Genomic DNA, 19692 nt, shown 5'->3' with positions numbered 1-19692 from the left:
AAGTGAAACATTTTCAAGGAAAAACCAAGGAAGTCCAGTTGCCTTTTGAAAAGCAAGTGTGTTGCAATATGTGAATGATTTATACTTAGGGGCTCTTTCTGAGCTAGAATGAGACAGACTGTCTCAGAATGAGACAGGTGACTATGAATAATCTAAATCCAACTTTGGTACCAGTAGATAATTCACCTGGATGGTTTACCACTGATTGCATGCAAGTTCTTGATGTGGTTTACTTCAGCAAACCAGATTTGAAAGATGAGCCTTTACAAAATGTAGAATGAGGATAGTTTATTGATGGAAGCAGCTACCTCTTGGAAAGCCAGCGTATAATTTTGGGAGAGGGAGCATTGCCTTTGAATATGCCAGCTCAAAGGGCAGAGCTTGTTGCATTAAATGTGAATTGCAATTGGCAAACGGTAAAATGGCCATTTTTTTTTCTTTCAGCAAATAAGCTTTTGGTGCTGTACATGACCATGGAGCTTTGTGGCAGGGAAAAGATCTGATTATAGCAAAAGATTATCTGATTAAATTATGGAGAAGAAATATTGCAAATTTCAGATACCATCTGAAAGCTAAGAGTGATTTACTAATAGGATAAAGACAGATGGGTCTCTTTGGACTTGAGGGAAGCCTTCTGGATGAGGATCTCCAAAATCAAATTGAGAGAAGCCAGTGCTTGATCAGTAGGCTGTCTGCACATCAACACACTGCCTGTTGATGCACACCTGAAAGTCAAAGTAAGAGTTTATCAATAGAATATGAAAGCACTTTCCTACACAACTAAACTCTGCCATTCCTTAGAACTAACCCAAACTTTTTAAAGGTTCTACATTGTACAAAAAAACAGGGGGAAGTGATTCCTAATCCTTTCACATAAGCTTTGGGGTTGCTTTAGCACATCTAAGTGGCTTCATTGAACTGGTGTCCTTTAGGCAGGGGTAGGTTTCTACCAGTTCTGTCCACCTCTGTAGAACTGGTAGCACTGAAGAGCAGCAGAAAAAGAACCGGTTCTATGTCTGCTGATGTTTTTGCCCACTCACCCACCCGGGCTGTTACCTGATCTTTATTTCCTGATTTTTCAACTTCAGCTGCTGAACGAGGCACAGCTGCAGTTATAAAAACAAGAAAAGAGGGCTGTTTCAAAGGCTGCTTCTCAGCAGCAGTGGCGGCAGCAGCATGCTAATGATGTGCTCATGATGATTGACAGGTGCACAACTCACAGCAGGCAGGGAAACTCGTAATTCCTGAATCGGTTGTTAACCCTTCATATCCCACCCCTGCCTTTAGGCCACAACCAGCTCTGCCCTGATTTTCTCATTTCTCTCTTCCACCTTCCCTATGAAGATACCTACAAGTTAAGAGAAAGGATTGTCTCTTGACAGTCTGTTGAGAAAGTGCTTGCAAAGGAGAAGCACAAGGCTCTGAGAAGGCCAGGCATTTTGTTCTTAGAAGAAAGAAACAGCCCTGGACATTCGCCTCATTTGTTGTGGTTGTTTGAAGGAAAAACAAAAGAAGAAAACCAAAAGAAGGCTGGAGCAGTGGCCACGAGAAAATTTTGGTGGGCCTCAGAGAAATGTCACCCCCAGAGCACCCCCCCCAAAGCAATTAATCCAGGCTGCACAGAAACACAAGGCTGAGCCACCCACATGGCCCGTGGGAACCCTCCCCGCCCACTCACTCCTTACCTGGCAAACTTGCCTGCTAAGTTGCTATTTTTCCTTTTTCCAACCATCAGCTGTTCTGCTGTGCTGGGAGATTTAGATTAGATAGAAAGCAGGAAATTGTTGCATTTCTTGCTTTTTAGCTAGTCTTTAGATCTTTGCCTCTGCTTTTAAGCACAGCCGAACCTCCCTTAGGACTGAAGGTTCTGTTATTCAGTGCAGACTCACGGCAAGCAAATTTTATGTGACAAACTCAAGTAGCCAATGGCAGATAGATGGATCACTGAATGATTCTGTGAGCAACTCAATCTGCCTGCCTGTTTTTCCTGATTTTGGGTAAAAGTTGTTCTTTTTTAAATAAAAAATTCAATATTTACATACATGGTGTGTTGTGAGTTAATTTTATGAGATTTCTTTCAAGCAAATTTTATGTGACAGACTGAGCTAGCCGATGTCAGATAGATAGATCTCTGAATGAATCTGTGATTCTGTGAGCAACTCAATCTGCCTGCCCGCTTTGCCTGATTTTGGGTAAAAGTTGCTCTTTTTTATAAAAAAAATCAATATTTATATTTATATTTATATAAATATTTGTAATATTTACATACAAGCCAGCCAGTCACATGGCCACCAAGCCACAACCACAAAATAGGCCACACCCACAAAACCGGTTAATGGTCCCTGGGATTTAAAATTATGAGTTTGGTAGTCACTGAGGTCCAAAAGGTTGGCAACCCCTGGGCTAGAGGATTACTTTTCCTTCTATGCAGATTCACTGTACTGTGGAAAATATAAACCAGCAAAATCTATTGTTACATTTTTAGTGATCAACCTTTGGAATCCGAGCACATAGGTTAGAGGTAATATTTTACTAACCTTTCCATCTTCACATTTTGTTCCAGGTTCAACCATTCCATAATCTGGGTCATCTGTTGTAGGAAAGCAGATGCATGTCGCGTTTCCCTTTTCGCATAATAACTTGCCACACTTTACATCCCTGAAAAGAAAACAGTGAATTCATTCTAATTAAAAAGAATGGAGTAATGAGAAGCCTGCTCTTTTGCTTATCTCTTGGGTGACCTACAATATAATAAAAGGTTAGAAATTGCTAAAAAGAATTATAATCGGAATAAAAGTTAAAAATTAAACAAACAAGATGATGGGCAATCTGTGCAGCTTGTGTAACATTGGTGTCATGTATGCCATGCCAGAGGCCTCCGGGACTGTAAGTGGCATTGCCTTCTGTACCCGTTGTAGCTTCCAAATGCTCTTCAAGGGTAGCCCTATAACAGATAACAGATAATCAGAGTTGGAAGGGACCTTATAGGTCATCTAGTCCAACCCCCTGCCTAAGCGGGAGACCCTACACCATTTCTGACTAATGGCAGTCCAGTCTCTTCTTGGAAGTCTCAAGTGATGGCATTCACACAACTTCTGAGGGCAAGCTGTTCCATTGGTTGATTGTATTCACTGTCAGAAAATTTCTCCTTATTTCCAGGTTAAAACTCTCCTTGTTCAGTTTCCATCCATTATTCCTTGTCTGGCCTACAGGTGCTTTAAAAAATAGCTTGACTCCTTCCTCTCTGTGGCAGCCCCTCAAAATTGGAAGATTGCTACCATGTCTCCCCTGGTCCTTCTCTTCACTAGACTAAACATTCTTCATATGTTTTACTCTCCAGTCCCCTAAATGCTCTTCTCTGTTCTTTTTCTAGATCTACAGTCTCAACATCTTTTTTATAATGTGTTGAACAAAACTGGATGCAGTACTCTAGGTGTGGTCTTACTAAGGCTTTATAGAGTGGTATTAGTAACTCACTTGATCTCGATTGTATCCCTTTGTTATTGCAACTTCGGATTGCATTAGCTTTTTTGGCGGCGGCTGCACACTGCTGGCTCATATTTAGCTGGTTGTCCACTAAGACTCCAAGGTCCCTCTCACATTTGTTGCTATTGAGCCTTGTTTCACCCATCTATATGTGCACTTTTGGCTTTTCTTGCCTAAGTGTAGGACTTCACTTTTCTCTACATTGAATTTCATTTTGTTAGATACAGCCCAGTGTTCTAGTCTGTCAAGATCCATCTGGATCCTGAGCCTATCTTCTTGGGTGTTAGCTATTCCTGCCAGCTTAGTATCATCTGCAAATTTGGTAAGGTCCCCTTCTATTCCCTCATCTAAGTTGTTAATGAAGATATTGAAGAGTACTGGGCCTAACGCAGAACCTTGTTGAACCCCACTGCTTACTTCCATCCATGTAGACTTAGACCCATTAAGGACTACTCATTGAGTACGGTTTGTCAGTCAGTTACGAGTCCAACTAGTGGTGGTGCTATCTATTCCACTTTTTTTCTAGCTTACTAAGAAGTAAGTTGTGGTCTACTTTGTTGAATGCCTTGCTGAAATGTAAATATATTATGTCCACAGTATTTTGCTGGTCTACTAATTAGGCACTATGTTGAAGAATGAAATAAAATTGGTTTGGCATGATCTGTTTTTAACAAACTGGTGCTGACTGCTAGTTATTACTTTACTTGTTTCTAGATGTTGGCAGATCTGGTTTTTTATTATGTTTTCCAGTATCGTTCCTTTTTTTTTTTTTAAACAAGTTTTATTAATTTTTAAAACACACAAATTATCATTATTCATTACATGTTTAAACCTTTTTCCATTGTAAATTTAACAAGTCAGATAAATTATGATTCTGTTTTAAACCATTTCCATATAACATACCAAAACCTCTTATTCAATTTCTCTTTACTTCTCTTTACTCTTATTCAATATCATTATTATTATTTCATCTGTTTCTTTCTGACTTAGTTACCATTATTCTCATTCTATATTTCTACAAGTTTTTACTAATTCTCCCCCAAAAAGACATATACACACAACACACAAAACATAAAAAAATCTTTTTGGAAAGTAACTTGGACCCAGGTGTCTCTCTCTTCATGGACTTCAATTATATTCATGCTCATCTTACATATCATTACTTATTTTATTTACCATTCTAAGCCTTCTATATTAACTTCTCCACATATTTCACACTTCTTAATTCTACCTTAATTAATCATCTTAGTTTGAATCATTATATTTGTATCTTTTGTCCATTTTTTATCATCCCTTTGTCTCATTCCTTATGAAAAAAAAGAAAACCAGTTTCTCCTGAAATCATTAATCAGAGTATGATGCCTTTCTATCTCCCCTAAGTTAATCAAATTAATCTTTAAAATAATATCTAATACCCAATCAGATTTTGCTTGGTACATTCTATCTAACTAATACATCCAACACAATTAAGTGCATAATTAGACAATAAATCCAAATATTAAAAAAAAAATACTATAATAAAAATTTTATAATAACATCAATACCATAATTTTATTAAACTCTTTAATTAAAACAATATTCTAAACCTCTCCTATTATTAAGTTTTAAAGCCAATCATTTTTAAACATTTTAACATTTTAATCTCTTGTCAACTCTTAAACCATTGCAATACTACCATCTCATCTTATGTACCTTGCAAAATCTTTTTTTTAAAAAAAAATTATACTTTATCCATTATCCATAAAAATTCCTTTTTTCATTTAATTTCAAAACATTGTAGCTTTTCTCCACCTTTTCCCTTTCTTTCTTCTCCCAACAAACCTTTCTACCCCCCTTCTTCTAGCCTCTGCCTTACCGGCTTCCCTTCTCTGTCGTATTCCTTTTCCCTTTTGTTTACTATCATCATATTGGTTTTGCACTTTATTTTTCCCTTTCTTAAATGTTTTTTTAGATCTTAAGTCCTTAAGTCCTTTAGTTTTCTTTCTTTTCTCTTCTTTTCTTTTCTTTCTCTCTTCCTTCTTTCTGGATCAAATTCTGAGATTCATTAAAGATGGCTCCTTCCTTTCTTTCTTGTTCCTCTGCTGTCTTCATCTGTTGTAATGTTTGTTGATAATTAGTAAGCGCCATTTCTAAGAAAAGGAAAGCTTCTTCCACACCATCTTTACCATTTTTTTTGCTTGCTCATATTCTTTTCTTAGTTCCTCAACAGAAAGAGCCATTATAAATCTTTTCTTTTCTTTTCTGGCGGCCATTACGGACCGCCCCCTCCTGGGAAGGGGGTCGCCAGGGGGGCGCCCCCCCCTCTCCGGACCCCACCTCGCCCTCAAACGGCACCACCGCCTGGGTGGCCAAGGGGATGCAACCGCCGGCCGACCGCAATGCTTTCCTATGCAGTAGTCCAGCTGGAACTGGGGCATGAGTGACTGTGCTAACAATCTTAATCTTGGATTAACCTTTATGTGTTTTTGTTTAATTAGAAATGGAGAACCAGAAGTTTGCTCAGCCTCAGTAGGAACTAGTTGCCCCTAACGCATAACTGAAAAATCTCATAAGGTGTTTCAAGGTTGGAACAAAATAGACAAACCACAGTTCCTGTATCTCCAACTGGCTCATGGTGATTTCCCTGATTTTAAAGGTGAAGATGAGTGACTCAGGATCCTTATCTTAAGAGCAAGTAATGCATCCATTGTCCACCTGGAAAACCCTGAAAGTGGGGTGGGTGGGTGGGCTAATGTCACAGTGATATGATGTGCCTCACGGGAGCTCTGTGGGACCACTGATATCCGAGCTGCCAGAAGGTCAAAATGGATCTAAATTGCCTCAGAGGGGTGGCAAATGAAGAGAGCACACTCTGCTGTCCTCAGGAAGCCCACAATCTCCCTGATTGATCTGGAGAAGGCTCTCCAACTCGGCAGCCAGGGAAGGTGGCCATTGCATGCCCTTATGAAGCTGGGATAGCCACTGGAAGAAGAGATAAGACAGAAAGACGGTGTGATCGATCAGGGTGAGAGACTTTCAACTCTGAATTTCTAATATTTATAGAAGAAAGAGCTCCCTGGGAAACAACTGAGTGAAAGTGAGACCCAAAGTACAGGTGGAATTAGTTTTTCTATTCCACCTCTGGAAGAAAAGCAGCAAAGAAAGCTTTAAGAGCCATTATTGGAATAGGAGGTTGGGTAACAGACTTGTTGAAAAAGCATATTTAGAAAACCAGACTGGGTACTTTAAAATATAATATTTTTAAGTTAGAAACTTTTGGAATATTGTAAAACTGATTATATAGAAACTTATATATATATATATATATATATATATATATATATATATATATATATATATATATATATATATATATATATATGGTATTCAGCTTTGTTTGGGTATTATCATATATAACATATTTTACAATTTGCAGTGGGATATACAATATAAAGGAGAAAGAAAAGAGAGAAGCAGAGCAACAATGCCATTTATAGGCAAAAGTTAAAATTGGAAGACATAAGAGAGAAAGGAGAAAATATACAAGCATATAAACATAACCTTGAGAGCCTGAGAATACAAAAATAAGCAGCTGTTTTGATTGAAGAACTAAGACAGAGAGTGGAAAACTGGAACTTTTCTTTTTCTCTGTCTTTTTCAAATAGTGTGGCTCTTGGAACATAAATGAAAACAAAACAGTTAAAGCAAAAGAAAAGCTGAACAGTAAAATATCTCCCCTTCTCTTTGATTTTTCTCTTGCTCTGTGAACTCTCTTTTTCGATATAAAATAACTGGCTGGTTGAACGCTTGGGCTTGGTGGACTTACTTGGATTACAACTTACTATTCTATTAATTCCTTTTCTTCTGAGAAAAAATAGATTAGGGTTTGAAGAACCTGAAGAAAAAGATAGGTCCCAAAGAATGTCAATATTTGGATTTGGATTATAATTTATATTTTTACTTTTTCCTTAATTATAACAGAATTATACATTTTACTGTTGGTGGATTACAAATACTAAAACATTATAAAATGAAGAAAGCAAATTCTGCATCATCTTCAGCATCATCATCTGCAACTTCCAGTCCAGCTGGTCAGAGGTCTTTGGATGCCATGTTACAGCAAGAGAAAGCAAATGTGATGCAAACAGTATTAAAAACCATTATACAGGCACTCCATGAGGATATGAAGGAAAGAATAGGGAAAGTAGAAGGGAAAATAGAGAAAGTAGAAAAAATAGATAACTTTCAACAAATGATGGTGAAAACTGAACAATGTATACAAAAAGTAGAAGAGAAAGCTGAACTAACAGAAAAAAGAGTGGGAGAGGCGGATTACAGACTTACGATGGCAGCTCAAAATACAGAAAGTACAATAATATAATTAGAGATGAATAGACAGATTATTATTTGAGGTTTCAGAACATGGAAGAAGAAAATGGAGAAAACTTAGCAGAGATCATGGCAGAACTGTTGGTGGAGGCTTTGGAGGTGCCTAGAGAAAAAAATTGGCTGAGATTGATGAGATATTTAGAGTGCATACTAGATATGCGATAAGAAATAGACTTGCTAGAGAGGTTCATGTGAGATTCACCAAGAAAGCAATAAAAACAGAGATTCTGCAGAGAGCGAGAGATGATCCCTTGAAATATAAAGGGAAAGAAATAATAGTTCTAAAACAAATCCCAAGAAGAATTAGAGAACTAAGGAAGGAATACCAGTTTTTGACAATACATCTAATTAAAAAGGGAGTCAATTTTAGATGGTTGATACCAGAGGGAATATTGGTCACCTGGCAGGAGCAAAGACATAGATTAGATTCAATAGAGAAGGCGGAGCAATTCTATGATCAGCAATTGAGATCACAAGAGGAAGTGAGAATGAGACACGAGAGGGAGGATAAACATCAAGAAGAATCCACAGGAGAGAGAGAGAGAGATATACAACAAAAAGAAGATGCAAGAAATTTGGAGGAAATAGCAATAAGAGAAGGAGCAAAGGCAAAAGAAGTAAGAGAGATAAGAGCGACTAGAGCAGCAAAACCCATTTATAGGTAAAATTATGGAAGAAGAAATAAAGTTAATGTCAATTTACTGAATTCAGCAATAAAAAGGAAAAGGACTTTAACCAAATTAGAAAAACTAAAATTGGACATAATTGGTTTACAAGAAGTTCACATCAAAAAACGACACAATCATAAAGTACTGGAATATCCTAAAATTGGGAAGTTATATGCCTCTCTTCCACAACAAAGTAAATGGGGAGTAGCACTATATATCAAAGAGACAATAAACGTTAAAAAAAATTGACAGATGAGGAAGGGAGGATTTTGATGGTGGAGACAACGATGAATTAAAACAAAGATGTTTTAGTAGCAATATATGCACCAAATAGTAACTAAAAGGATTTTTATGGTAAATTGCATAAGAAAATAATAGAATTGGAGTATGAAAATATATGTAAAGCAGGAGATTTCAATGCAATTGTGGATGTGGAATTGGACCATAAAACCATAAAAATAAAAAAAATAGCTAGCAAACACTTCCAAAAGCCTTTTTTTTTTTTTAATAGTGGAAGAATTAGATATTCAAAATGCATGGTGAGAAACTCATCCCAAGAAAAATCAACAGTTATTCTACTCAAATAGACATATGTCTTGGTCCAGAATAGATATGATGTGGATATTAGCAGAGTTAATATCTAATACACAAGAAATAAATATTGAAGCAAGTACTTGAGCAGATCATAATCTGATAAAAGTTGCAAGGAGGAGATAAAAAAGAAGTCAAGATGGACAATGAACCAATCAATATTAAAAGAAAAGGAATTTTCTCACTTTATGGAAAGAGAACTGGACTTTTTATTTAAAGAGAATAAACAAGAAGGACTTTCACTACAAAATGAGTGGAATATAACAAGGGCATATATTAGAGGACTAACTATAATGTATGTGGGAAAGAGAAATAAAAAGAAGAGACAAACTCAAAAGAAATTAGAAGAGGAATATAGGAGGTTAGAGATGGAATTACAAAAAAAATCCACAAAAAAGGAATCAAATGGACTTTTAAAAATATAAGTTGAACTTAATAGATAAAGAAGACCTAGCACAAAACATTAAAAGATCTAAAGAACCTTTTTCGAAAATGCTAATATGCCAGGAAGATGGTTGACATATAGAGGAGAGAGAAAAGAAATTGATTTATCAAATAATAGATGATGAAGGGACTCTTCACCATTGAAATGATAAAAAAAGTAAATAATTCAAAACTATTATGAAAAACTATACAATCAAGAGACAATTTTTTTGGACTTCCAGATTGGGAACTCTATTATCAGGCCGCAACTGCAGTATGGATTAAAGATTGGATAAACGTAAAGAATAAACTATTATTGACATTAGAAGGACATGACATGCAAATTGGCAGGCATGCATTCATGTAGGAAGAGAAAAGTAAATTTCATTCATATTTCCAAAGACACCAAATTAGAAATACATTATTAGGGGTATAGGGAAAATTAAAATGAAATAATTACACAAAGGTCACAATCTGGTTGCTAATCATGGAAGCAATGTTATACCCAAATGTTTTAGATCTAGACAAAGCAGGGAATTATAAAGAATTATTGGATGAGCAAGGGGAATTAAAATCTAAGCAGGAACTGATGACACAAGGAATACAAATAAGCTGGTGGCCATACCTACAAATACAGACTAGATACAAGAAGGATATAGAACAGTATGGGATATACTTAGAACAACAAGAATTATATACAATTTTACAAGGGCCAGAGAGAAAAAACAATCTCTAAAATGTATAAATATCTGTTGAGTTATAAATTGGAAGAAGAAAATGTGAAGGAAACAATGATAACCTGGGCCAAAAACTTTGGATACAACATCAATTTGGAAGATGGGGAAAACCTATGGTCAATAAATTATAAATTAACTTTATCAGTAACTTACAAGGAGAATTTGTACAAAATGTTTTATTGCCGGCACTTACCATCAGCAAGACTTGCAAAAATGCTCCCCAACAATTCGGTGAGCTGTTGGAAATGTGGCAATATTTAAACAATATTTAGAAGAAACGGAATTACCTACAATACCAGAAACAGTTAAAGTAGCATTAGAAGAAAGAATAACAATGGTGGACTTAACAAAAGCAATTAAAAGACAAAAGAATGGCAAAACACCAGGTCGAATGGACTACCAGCAGAGCTATATAAAACTTTCCAATACTCTTTAAGTAACTCAATACTAGAAGTATTCAATGAACTACTGTCAGAAGCGAAAGCACCAAATTCTTTGATGGAAGCATATATTACGCTCATACCAAAAGAAGACCGAGACATACAATGGGTAAAAAACTATAGATTGATATCTTTATTGAATGCGGACTATAAAATATTTGCTTCAATAATTGCAGAAAGACTAAAGAGATTTTTAAATCAATTTATACGCTCAGATCAAAATGGCTTTTTCCTAAAGATAAGACAACATGGATATTTTGAACATTTGGATCTAGACCATCCGAGAGAAATGGCTTGTTTTCCTTGATGCCTGAAGGCTTCAATAAGTGAACTGCAATGGACTTGGGGAGACATTCATCAAAATGATTAAGGCAATATATTATAAACAAACCGCAAAGGTGATGGTAAATGGAGATATGACTGAAAAGGTCAATATTAAGAAGGGTACAAGACAAGGATGCCCCTTGTCGCCATTATTATTAGTATTGATATTGGAAGTATTACATAGAAATATTAGACAAGATAAGGAGATAAAAGTTATGAAAAGAAAAAAGAAAAAATACAAATTACAGGCATTTGCAGATGACTTAGAAGATCCACAGGAAGCAGGGCCTAAGTTAATAATAAAAAATAGAAGAGTATAGTGAAGTGGCAGGATTGAAAATAGAGAAAAAAACTAAGATTTTAGTGAAAAATATCATAGAGAAGCAAAAAAAAAAAAGAGTTAACGAAGAGATTAGATATCCAGATTACTAAGAAAGTAAAATATTTAGGGATTTAATTAACAGCAAGATGTGTAACGATCAAGGAAGATAATTATTATAGCCTGTTACAACAAATTAAGATAGATTTGTAAAAATGGAAAAGTTTGCACTTATTGTTAATAGGAAGAATAGCTACAATTAAGATGAATATATTGCCAAGATTATTGTATTTGTTTCAAACAATTCAGACAAAATTAAAAAAAAAATACTTTGAGAATCTCAACAAAATAATAGTAAAATATATTTGGCAAGGGAAGAAAGCAAGATTTAACTTTAAAATGTTACAGCATACAAGAACTAGAGGAGGTTTTGGATTACCAAATTGGGAATTATACTACCAGGCCGCGGTGTTAACATGGAGGAAAGAATTGATTGTATTGAGGAATACAAGATTATTGACTTTAGAGGGACGTGGTTTGCAATTGGGTTGGCGTGCCTTCTTATGGTATGGGAAAAGTAAGATACATGGTTACTTTCAAAGACATTATATTAGAAATGCTTTATTATTAGTATGGGAGAAAATTAGAGAATAGCATTATTTGAAGATATCAGTTTAGCTTTCTACAATGGAAGCACTTATTCATCCAAATGTTATTAATATGGGAAATATCATTAGATATAAAGATATTTTGAATGAAAAAGGTGAGCTCAAAACCAAACGAAAATTGAATGAGCAAGGGATTGATATGGTTTGGTATTCACAAGTGCAAATATAGTCTAGATATGAAAAAGATGCTAAATTATATGGTTTTTATAAAGAATTGACAGAACTGAATAAGATTTTAACAGGAAGAGAAGAAAGATTGATAAAAAAAAACCTGTACAGCTATTTATTGGGTATTAAATTGGAAGAAGAACAAGTGAAGGAGACAATGATAGCATAGGCAAAAAAAAAATGGTTATACAATAGAATTAGATAAAATGGCAGAAACTGTGGGATAGAAACTATATATTAACAATGTCAACCACATATAAAGAAAACATACAAATACATACATGGTTGGAAAAGATGATACAACAGCATCTTGATTTAAAACCTGAAATATTTATGTTGGGATTATTACTTGAAACTTACAGTAAAGAGAATGTATATTTGATTTTTCATGTATTAACTGCAGCTAGAATTGAATTTGCAGAAAACTGGAAAAGTGTAGAGATTCTGAAGAGAATGTGATCAGGAAAATATTAGAATGTGCAGAAATGAATAGGTTAACACTTGCAATTAAAGAGAAGGAACAAACTGAATACTATTTCAATCTAATAAAAATATGAGAGCAAAAAGGGATAAAGATTGAAATAGGGCTGTATAAGATAAGAAGTTCCCTTGTTTTAACAAGAAGCAATGGCACAGGGGTCTGTGTGTTTGTGTAAGAGCCGAAAGCAAGCCTGGATTTATACAAATCACTAAAAAAAAATGTGGCTTAATGTTTAGTTAGTTAGTGTATTTTATTGTCATTGCACCTCATACAACAAAATTAAGCACCCTCTTCAGTGCACATCATGACCATGACCATGAAAATAAACACAAACACACATCCTTCACGCTTCACACATTGAACCGAAAACCCCCGACACCACACCAATACTGCACTACACAGCAGAATTCAAAAGAGCTACTGCCCTGGGATAGAAGCTGTTTTTCAGACTATTTGTTCTTTTATTTTTCTTATATTTTTTATATGTAAAATTATATTTATTTTTCATTTTTTTTATTTTTCTTATATGTACCCATTTCATGTATTCATAACTATGCATATACTTATACCTATTATCTTGTATGTGATTGACAAATCAAATAAATAAATAAACAAACAAATGAATAAATAAATAAAATATTTCTCCTTTTTATTATTCTGTGCTATCTTTCAGATGGTATTAGTTCAAAAAAACGGTTTCCAGGAGGAGATAGACCTTTGAGAATGTTCTGAACTTTCTTAAGGCAGAGGGAGCTATAAAGCTCTTCCAAAGAGGAGAGAGGGCAACCAATGATCTTCTGGGCAATGATGTGAACCCTCTGGAGTGCTGTCCTATATGCCACTGTGCAATTGGCAAACCCTACAGAGGTGCAGTAAGTTAAAATACTCTCTATGGTGCAGCGGTAGAAGGTCACCAGCAGTTTTTCATTCAGTTGTTGTTTTCTGAGAAGTCTCAGGTAGTATAATCTTTGCTGGGCCCTTTTGACCAGGCCTGCAATGACCCCAGGTCAGGTCCTCTTTTATAGTAACACCCAGAAACTTATAATTGGCCACTTGCTCCACGTGGTCTCCATTGATAAGCGAGGGCTGGATGTCTGATCTGTTCCTTCTATAATCCACTATAAGCTCCTTGGTCTTACTGGTGTTGAGGACCAAGTTATTGTCTCACACCACAAAAGCAACCGGTCCATCTCATCTCGGTAGGCAGACTCATCCCCCCCAGAGATGAGTCCCACCACTGTTGTATCATCTGAAAATTTAGCAATAGTATTACTAGCGTGAGTGGGAATGCAGTCATGCACATTAAGAGTATAGAGTAAGGGACTCAACACACAACCCGGTGGTGTACTAGTGTTAAGAATAAGGGCTGAAGAGGTATGATTACTTAATCTGACCCTCTGTGAGTGGACAGACAGGAAATCCATAATCCAAAGGCAGATTGAATAAGAAAGTCCAAGGTCCAGGAGTTTAGACACTAGTCTATGTGAAAGAATGGTGTTAAATGCAGAACTAAAATCTACCAAAAGCATTCTCACATAGCCCCCCCTCCCCCCGCTGCTCTAGCTGAGCCAGAGCAGTGTGAAGAGTGATATAGTGTCCTCTGTAGATCTATTTCTTATGTATGCAAACTGGTGTTCAAATGTATGCGGAAGACCAGAAATGATGTGCCGGCAGATCAATTTCTCAAAGCACTTCATGATGATAGGAGTGAGTGCCACTGGTCTGTAATCATTGAGGTTATTGATAGGGAACTTCTTTGGCAGCGGAACAATGGTGGAAGCCTTCAAACAAGGTGGAATAGTGGACTGGGATAAAGACCGATTGAAGATCCTGGTAAAGACTCCAGCCAACTGATCAGCACAGTCTTTCAGCACTCGGCCAGAGATACCGTCAGGACCAGCAGCCTTTCTAGGGTCCGCAGCCCTCAGAATGCTCCTCACATCCTGTTCCTCCATAATGAGGTTGGGGGCTACAATTGGCTGGTGGTTGTATTTTATCTGTCTTTGACTTCTCCACTTTAAGGCGAGAAAAGAAATGATTCAGTTCCTCTGCCAATGAAGCATCCCCCTCAGCAGGGATGACATTGGTCAGTTGATGGTTTGTAATTTGTTGAATCCCTCACCACACCTGCCTCATGTTATAAAAATTATCCTCAATCTTCCTCGTATAATCAGTCTTGGCCTGGCCTTTCTTCAGATTAGCTCTGGCAACACTGTATCTTGCCCCAACATGTGGTGCAAATTTAGCCATGGTGATTTCTAAATCATGATTTATGACTCATCAACCAGGGTTTATTCAGAAATATGCAGGGTAAACAAGCTGGGTAATGTCAGCCCCAAGGGAAAGGCTGATTATAGTGTAGTCCTTGACTTATGACCACAAATGCATGAAGAATTTCCATTTTTAAATAAGGCTGTTGGTAAGCGAGCTGCACCTAATTTTATGATCATTTTGCCATGGTTGTTAAGTCAATCACTACAATTGCTAAATAAATCACATGGTGGTTAAGCAAATCTGACTTCCCCTATTGACTTTGATTTATTGGAAGTTGGCCGGAAGGTTGGAAATGATGATCATGTGATCTTGGGACACTGCCGTCCTCATAAATATATATTGGTTGCCAAGCACCCAAATTGTGGCCACATGACTATAGGAATGCTGCAACAGTTGTAAGTGCAAGGGCCAGTTGTAAGTCACTTCTCGGAAATCATTAAAAGAATGGTTGTAAGTCAAGAACTATCTGTCCTTTCTGACACAATCTTTTAAAAGGCAGTTTCCCAAGATGGCAAACAAAGGAAAATTAGCCATTCAGAAATTGGCTGACATTTCTACTGTTTTAGCCAGATGACCGAATCATATTCCCACAGAGGAGACCCTAAAATATTTCTTATTATTCTTATATTATATCATCATCATAGAAGGAAATAATTTAGATTGCTTACTTTGCTGCACATGGAATCTTTGTACCATTTTCCATTCTGCAGAAGCCACAACCTTGGCTATTCTGGTTCCACGTAAAACATTCATCTGGAGACACATTTACACCTGTAAAGGGGAGTGAGGAATCAGGACAAATACCTGAGAGTGTAACATGTCAGCAGGATAAAGAATGGCTTAAGAGATTTTAGAGGATTAAAGACACTATTATTAGTATTTGCTTATTTTTAACCTATTATTTTGTAACCCATTATTTATCTAATCCTCATTATGCCTGAATCATTCTCTATCTGATACAGTGCTACATTTAACTTGCTTGTTGAATTTTATGGGCACAAAAGCTAAAGCCGCTTTTATGCAACTTGCAGAAGACCATGCAGAAAATCAATGGCTGGAGGGGAATCTTGGACCATTGGCCTTGTTCTCTAGGGATGACTGGAGCTTTAAACCAAAAGATCTGGAGGGCTGAGCTCTAAACCCTCCAAAGAAAGAACTTCATCTTGAAAAATTATTCCATCTGAACAAATCCCTCAGAAGTTGTAGGTGCTGCAACACTGGAGATTTTTAAAGAAAAGATGGGAAATGGTATAAGGTTTCCTATTTGAGTAGGGAGTTGGACTAGAAGACCCCCAAGCCTCCTTCTAACTCTGTTATAGAACAGAATACAAAGGAGAAAATATTTAATGCAATGATTGTCTTAGTCTTTTACAATACCACTATTCTGAAATCCTAAGGTCGACTTACCTGGCCCCCAGAGATCAATACACTGGTTTGTCATGATGGGGCATTTCCCATTGTAGCAGTAACCCTGGTTGTTTTGGCATGGATGTCCATTCCTCTGGAAGCTGTCCATGGGACACTCAGCAGATTGGCCAGTGCAGCTTTCAGGCAAGTCACAGTCATCCTTTGCTGCCCGGCATTGTGCTCCTGCTTTCTTAAACTGTGGGTGAGAATGAAAAATACTTCCAGCTGTCCTTCTTAAGCAGCAGAGATCAGAGTCAAACCATGATTCATAACACATTTCAAAATCTCCTCTTCATCTGTCATGAGGATTACCAAGGAAGGCATCCCTGCCCTGTTACAATTGTGTGTAGTGCCTGGATGTCCTACTCGGTCTTATTTGTTATGAGAAAATGATTGTAATGAAAAGCTCAATTCCTGAAACACAAGTTCTACATGTTGGCTGGCTATAAAGTGAAAATCATTTGGGCTGCCATGAAAAAGCAGCAAAAAGTTAATTGCTGAACTTCTCATGATATATTTTTATTTCCTTAGATGGGAATAAACATGAATAGAGGTTTTTGTCATGCTGAAAAAAAATGTGACTACCTTCTCTTGCTGTGACTCTGGAAAGAACAAAATGTTTTGGGCCCCTCTCAGAGGTGGTATTCAGCCAGTTCACACCGGATTGGGCAAATCGGTAGCAAGAATTTGGTGTGGGTCGTCGAACCGGTAGTGACTTCTGGCTGGCCACGTCCCCAACTCAGTCGACAGGTCGCCACTCGCTCTCCCCTTCTGGCTGCTTGCTACTCACTGCTCGTTCACCTGCTCGCTTCTTGCCCTGCCCACCCCCGCCCTATATATGTTGCCTTTTCCATGTGGCCTAGTTAATCGCCTCGCCAGTTACCTTGTTGATGCCCGATCAGCTCAGCTCACCAAAGGTAAGTAATGCATGCCACCCACTGAACCTTCACCTTGGCCCCAGGGATGTGCTATTCCCTGAGGTCCTGGAGCCGCCAGCTGCCTCAGCTAGGTTGGGAAATGCATTATTCCCCAGCTCCAGCCTTGCCCCGGAGTCATACCCGCTCTCCTTTAAGCGTGATGCGTCACCTATTTTCCCCTCCTTCAGAGGCCCTGGCCTGGCCCTTAATCTCCTTGCGTCCTCCCCCACGACCACCTCTTTCGTCGTCCGTGGCTGCGACCATATTACCTTCCTCCCATGGTTGGCTGCCAGGGAAGGCAAGCCAGGGCTGAGAGCCACTGGGCTCCCCGCCAGCTTGCATCTCGCCCCCCCCCCCCTTGTCACGAGTTGGCTGCAGCCGCTGCCTTTTTTTTTTCGGTGCAAGAAGCCTCCCAGCTGATATATACTTGCACCGAAAACTACTGCCCTCTGCTTTTGAAAAGTGCTAGAAAAGAGTTTCAGTCCCACCGCCATAGTTGCCCTGTTCTTCGCACTGGCCATGCACGTGCACCTCATTGCCTGCTGCACCGGAGGGACTTGCCTGGGCAGGTACCTCTACTCTGGCACAGCAGGCAATGGGGTGCGAAGAACAGGGCAGCTAGTCCCAGCTGCTGATGCTTTGCTAGCCGGAACTGAGCCAGTAGCCCACACGCCGTCTTCTAGCAGAAGGTACCTGGGACCTCACATGTGCACACATGATGCCAGGACTTTCTGAGAGGAGAAGGCACATGGGCGAGTCCCTCTGGTGCCCCTTGAGCTGTGTGTATGCCTGAGAAGGAGGAGAAGGCTTGGGTGAACTTTTCTGCCTCCCTTCCCTTTGCTCCACTACTACTTGGAAAGCAGCCACCTCAGCCTGTCCATTTAAGGTACTTCGATGTGGAGGGAGGAACCAAAAAGGAACAGGCAGGGTGCAGGAGCTGCTTTCTGACTCCCAGCTGAGTCTCACCGTGTCCTTGTCCCCTGGCAAGAATCTTCCAGCTGCCACCTCTGCCGGCAGGAGAATTCTCCAGCCGCTGCTCCCGGCTCAGTTCCGGCCAGAAAATAAGTGGCAAAAAATATGGCATCAGGAGGCTTTTTGCAGCAAAAATTACCAACCATCGGCTTTGCTTCTCCAAAGTGCTACTGTGGCAGTGTTCTACACACTGGCCATGCAGGTCCACCCCATTGACTGCTGCTCCACTCCACTTGGACTTGCTTGGGCAAGTCCCTCCAGTGCACTGGGCTCAATGGGGTGGACCTGCATGGCTGGTGCCTAAAATGCAGCCGCAGCGGAGCTTTGGAGAAGCAGAGCAAAGACGGTGGTAATAAGCCTCCAGATGCCGTGTTCTTTATTTGGTACAGCTGGAGTCCAGCTGCACAGAAAAAACACAGGGCAGCTGCAGGCATCTCGTAACAAGGGTGGGATGTGGGCTGGCAGGGAGCCCAGCAAGAACAATGGCTCAGCCCTGGTTTGCCTTCCCTGGCAGCCAGCCATGGGGAGGTTTCAGGCAGTCAGCAAAGCTGCCTAGCCCAGAGCTGCCAGTGGGGGTGGGGGATGGGGGGGGTGAGGTTGCAGCACATGCCACACCTGAATTTCCCAGCCCTTAACTTTCCCCAAAAGCAGGAGAGGAGGAGACTGGTGGCAGAGGAAAAGGTAGCCAATCAGAGGTGGCCTTCTCATCTTTCCTGCATCTCACTTCTCCCACAGCTCCTGCTTGAAGTTTCCAGCCCTTTCCCCAAAAGCAGGAGGGGTCCCACCCGCAGCCCCTTTGTTGGACCCGGAAGCCTTGCCTGCCGGATTTTTCGGATAACACAGGACCAGAGACTGTCTGGAAAGAACCTTCATAATAAGCGATGCTGCCAGGTGCTTCGAAGCGTGTGTGTGTGTGTGTGTGTGTGTGTGTGTGTGTGTGTTTGTTTGTTTGTTTGTTTGTTTCAGGTGGGTGATTGGAAGCCTGTGTGTGTTTCAGGTGAGTCTCCTCTCCTAGCTTTAGAAGGAGAGAGGGAAGGAGGAAGGGAAGAGATAGAAAGACAGGGAAAGAGAGAGAGAGAAAGAGAGAAGAAAGAAAAAAAGAGAAAAGGGAAAGAAAAAGAGAGAGAGGAAGAAAAGGGATAGACAAAGAAAATTGGGATAGAGGGAAGGGAGAGAAAGAAAGAGGGAGGGAGGGAGGGAGAAGAAAGTGAATGAGATATATTGATGAATGAATGGATAGATAGATACACAGAAGAAGGGAGGGAGGGAAAGAGGAAAAAAGGAGAGGAAGGAAGGACACAAACCCTGGCTTCAGAAGACTCTTTGAAACAGCACAGCAGAGGCTTCTGGTGGTGACATCAGGACAAAGAGAGGAGACGAAGAACAGGCTCGTTCTTTCATCCCCTTTTGTTGGTGCTGGAGCAATCCTGTGGGGAACACGAATCCTGG

At 39.0% G+C, this 19692-nt stretch overlaps 1 protein-coding gene and 2 long non-coding RNA genes across 3 annotated transcripts in view; 1 reads left to right on the top strand and 2 right to left on the bottom strand.

Moving 5' to 3' along the window:
- Nucleotides 1-19692, top strand: part of LOC148130021 (uncharacterized) — a 49705-nt gene that overhangs the window by 18760 nt on the left and 11253 nt on the right. The window lies entirely within an intron of this gene.
- The window catches only part of LOC113431536 (zinc metalloproteinase-disintegrin-like MTP9), a 51758-nt gene continuing 32339 nt past the window's right edge, over nt 274-19692 (bottom strand). Inside the window, exons 13-16 of the mRNA XM_087969936.1 lie at nt 16355-16550; nt 15616-15718; nt 2538-2658; nt 274-725 (exon numbers count right to left, since the gene is read on the bottom strand). Coding sequence (XP_087826062.1) covers nt 681-725; nt 2538-2658; nt 15616-15718; nt 16355-16550 — 465 coding nt within the window. The 3' untranslated portion in view covers nt 274-680. The remainder of the gene's footprint in view (nt 726-2537; nt 2659-15615; nt 15719-16354; nt 16551-19692) is intronic.
- On the bottom strand, nt 7119-10946 carry LOC148130022 (uncharacterized). Its single transcript, XR_015750344.1, has 2 exons — nt 10607-10946; nt 7119-10409 (listed from the first exon to the last, which is right to left on the bottom strand). It is a non-coding gene; the product is annotated as an uncharacterized LOC148130022 (long non-coding RNA).

The sequence above is a fragment of the Notechis scutatus genome, chromosome 7, assembly GCF_049901735.1.
Source record: "Notechis scutatus isolate UNSWTSFEM ecotype Mainland chromosome 7, rNotScu1.2, whole genome shotgun sequence".
Taxonomy (NCBI): domain Eukaryota; kingdom Metazoa; phylum Chordata; class Lepidosauria; order Squamata; family Elapidae; genus Notechis; species Notechis scutatus.
This window is presented reverse-complemented; position numbering and strand designations above follow the sequence as displayed.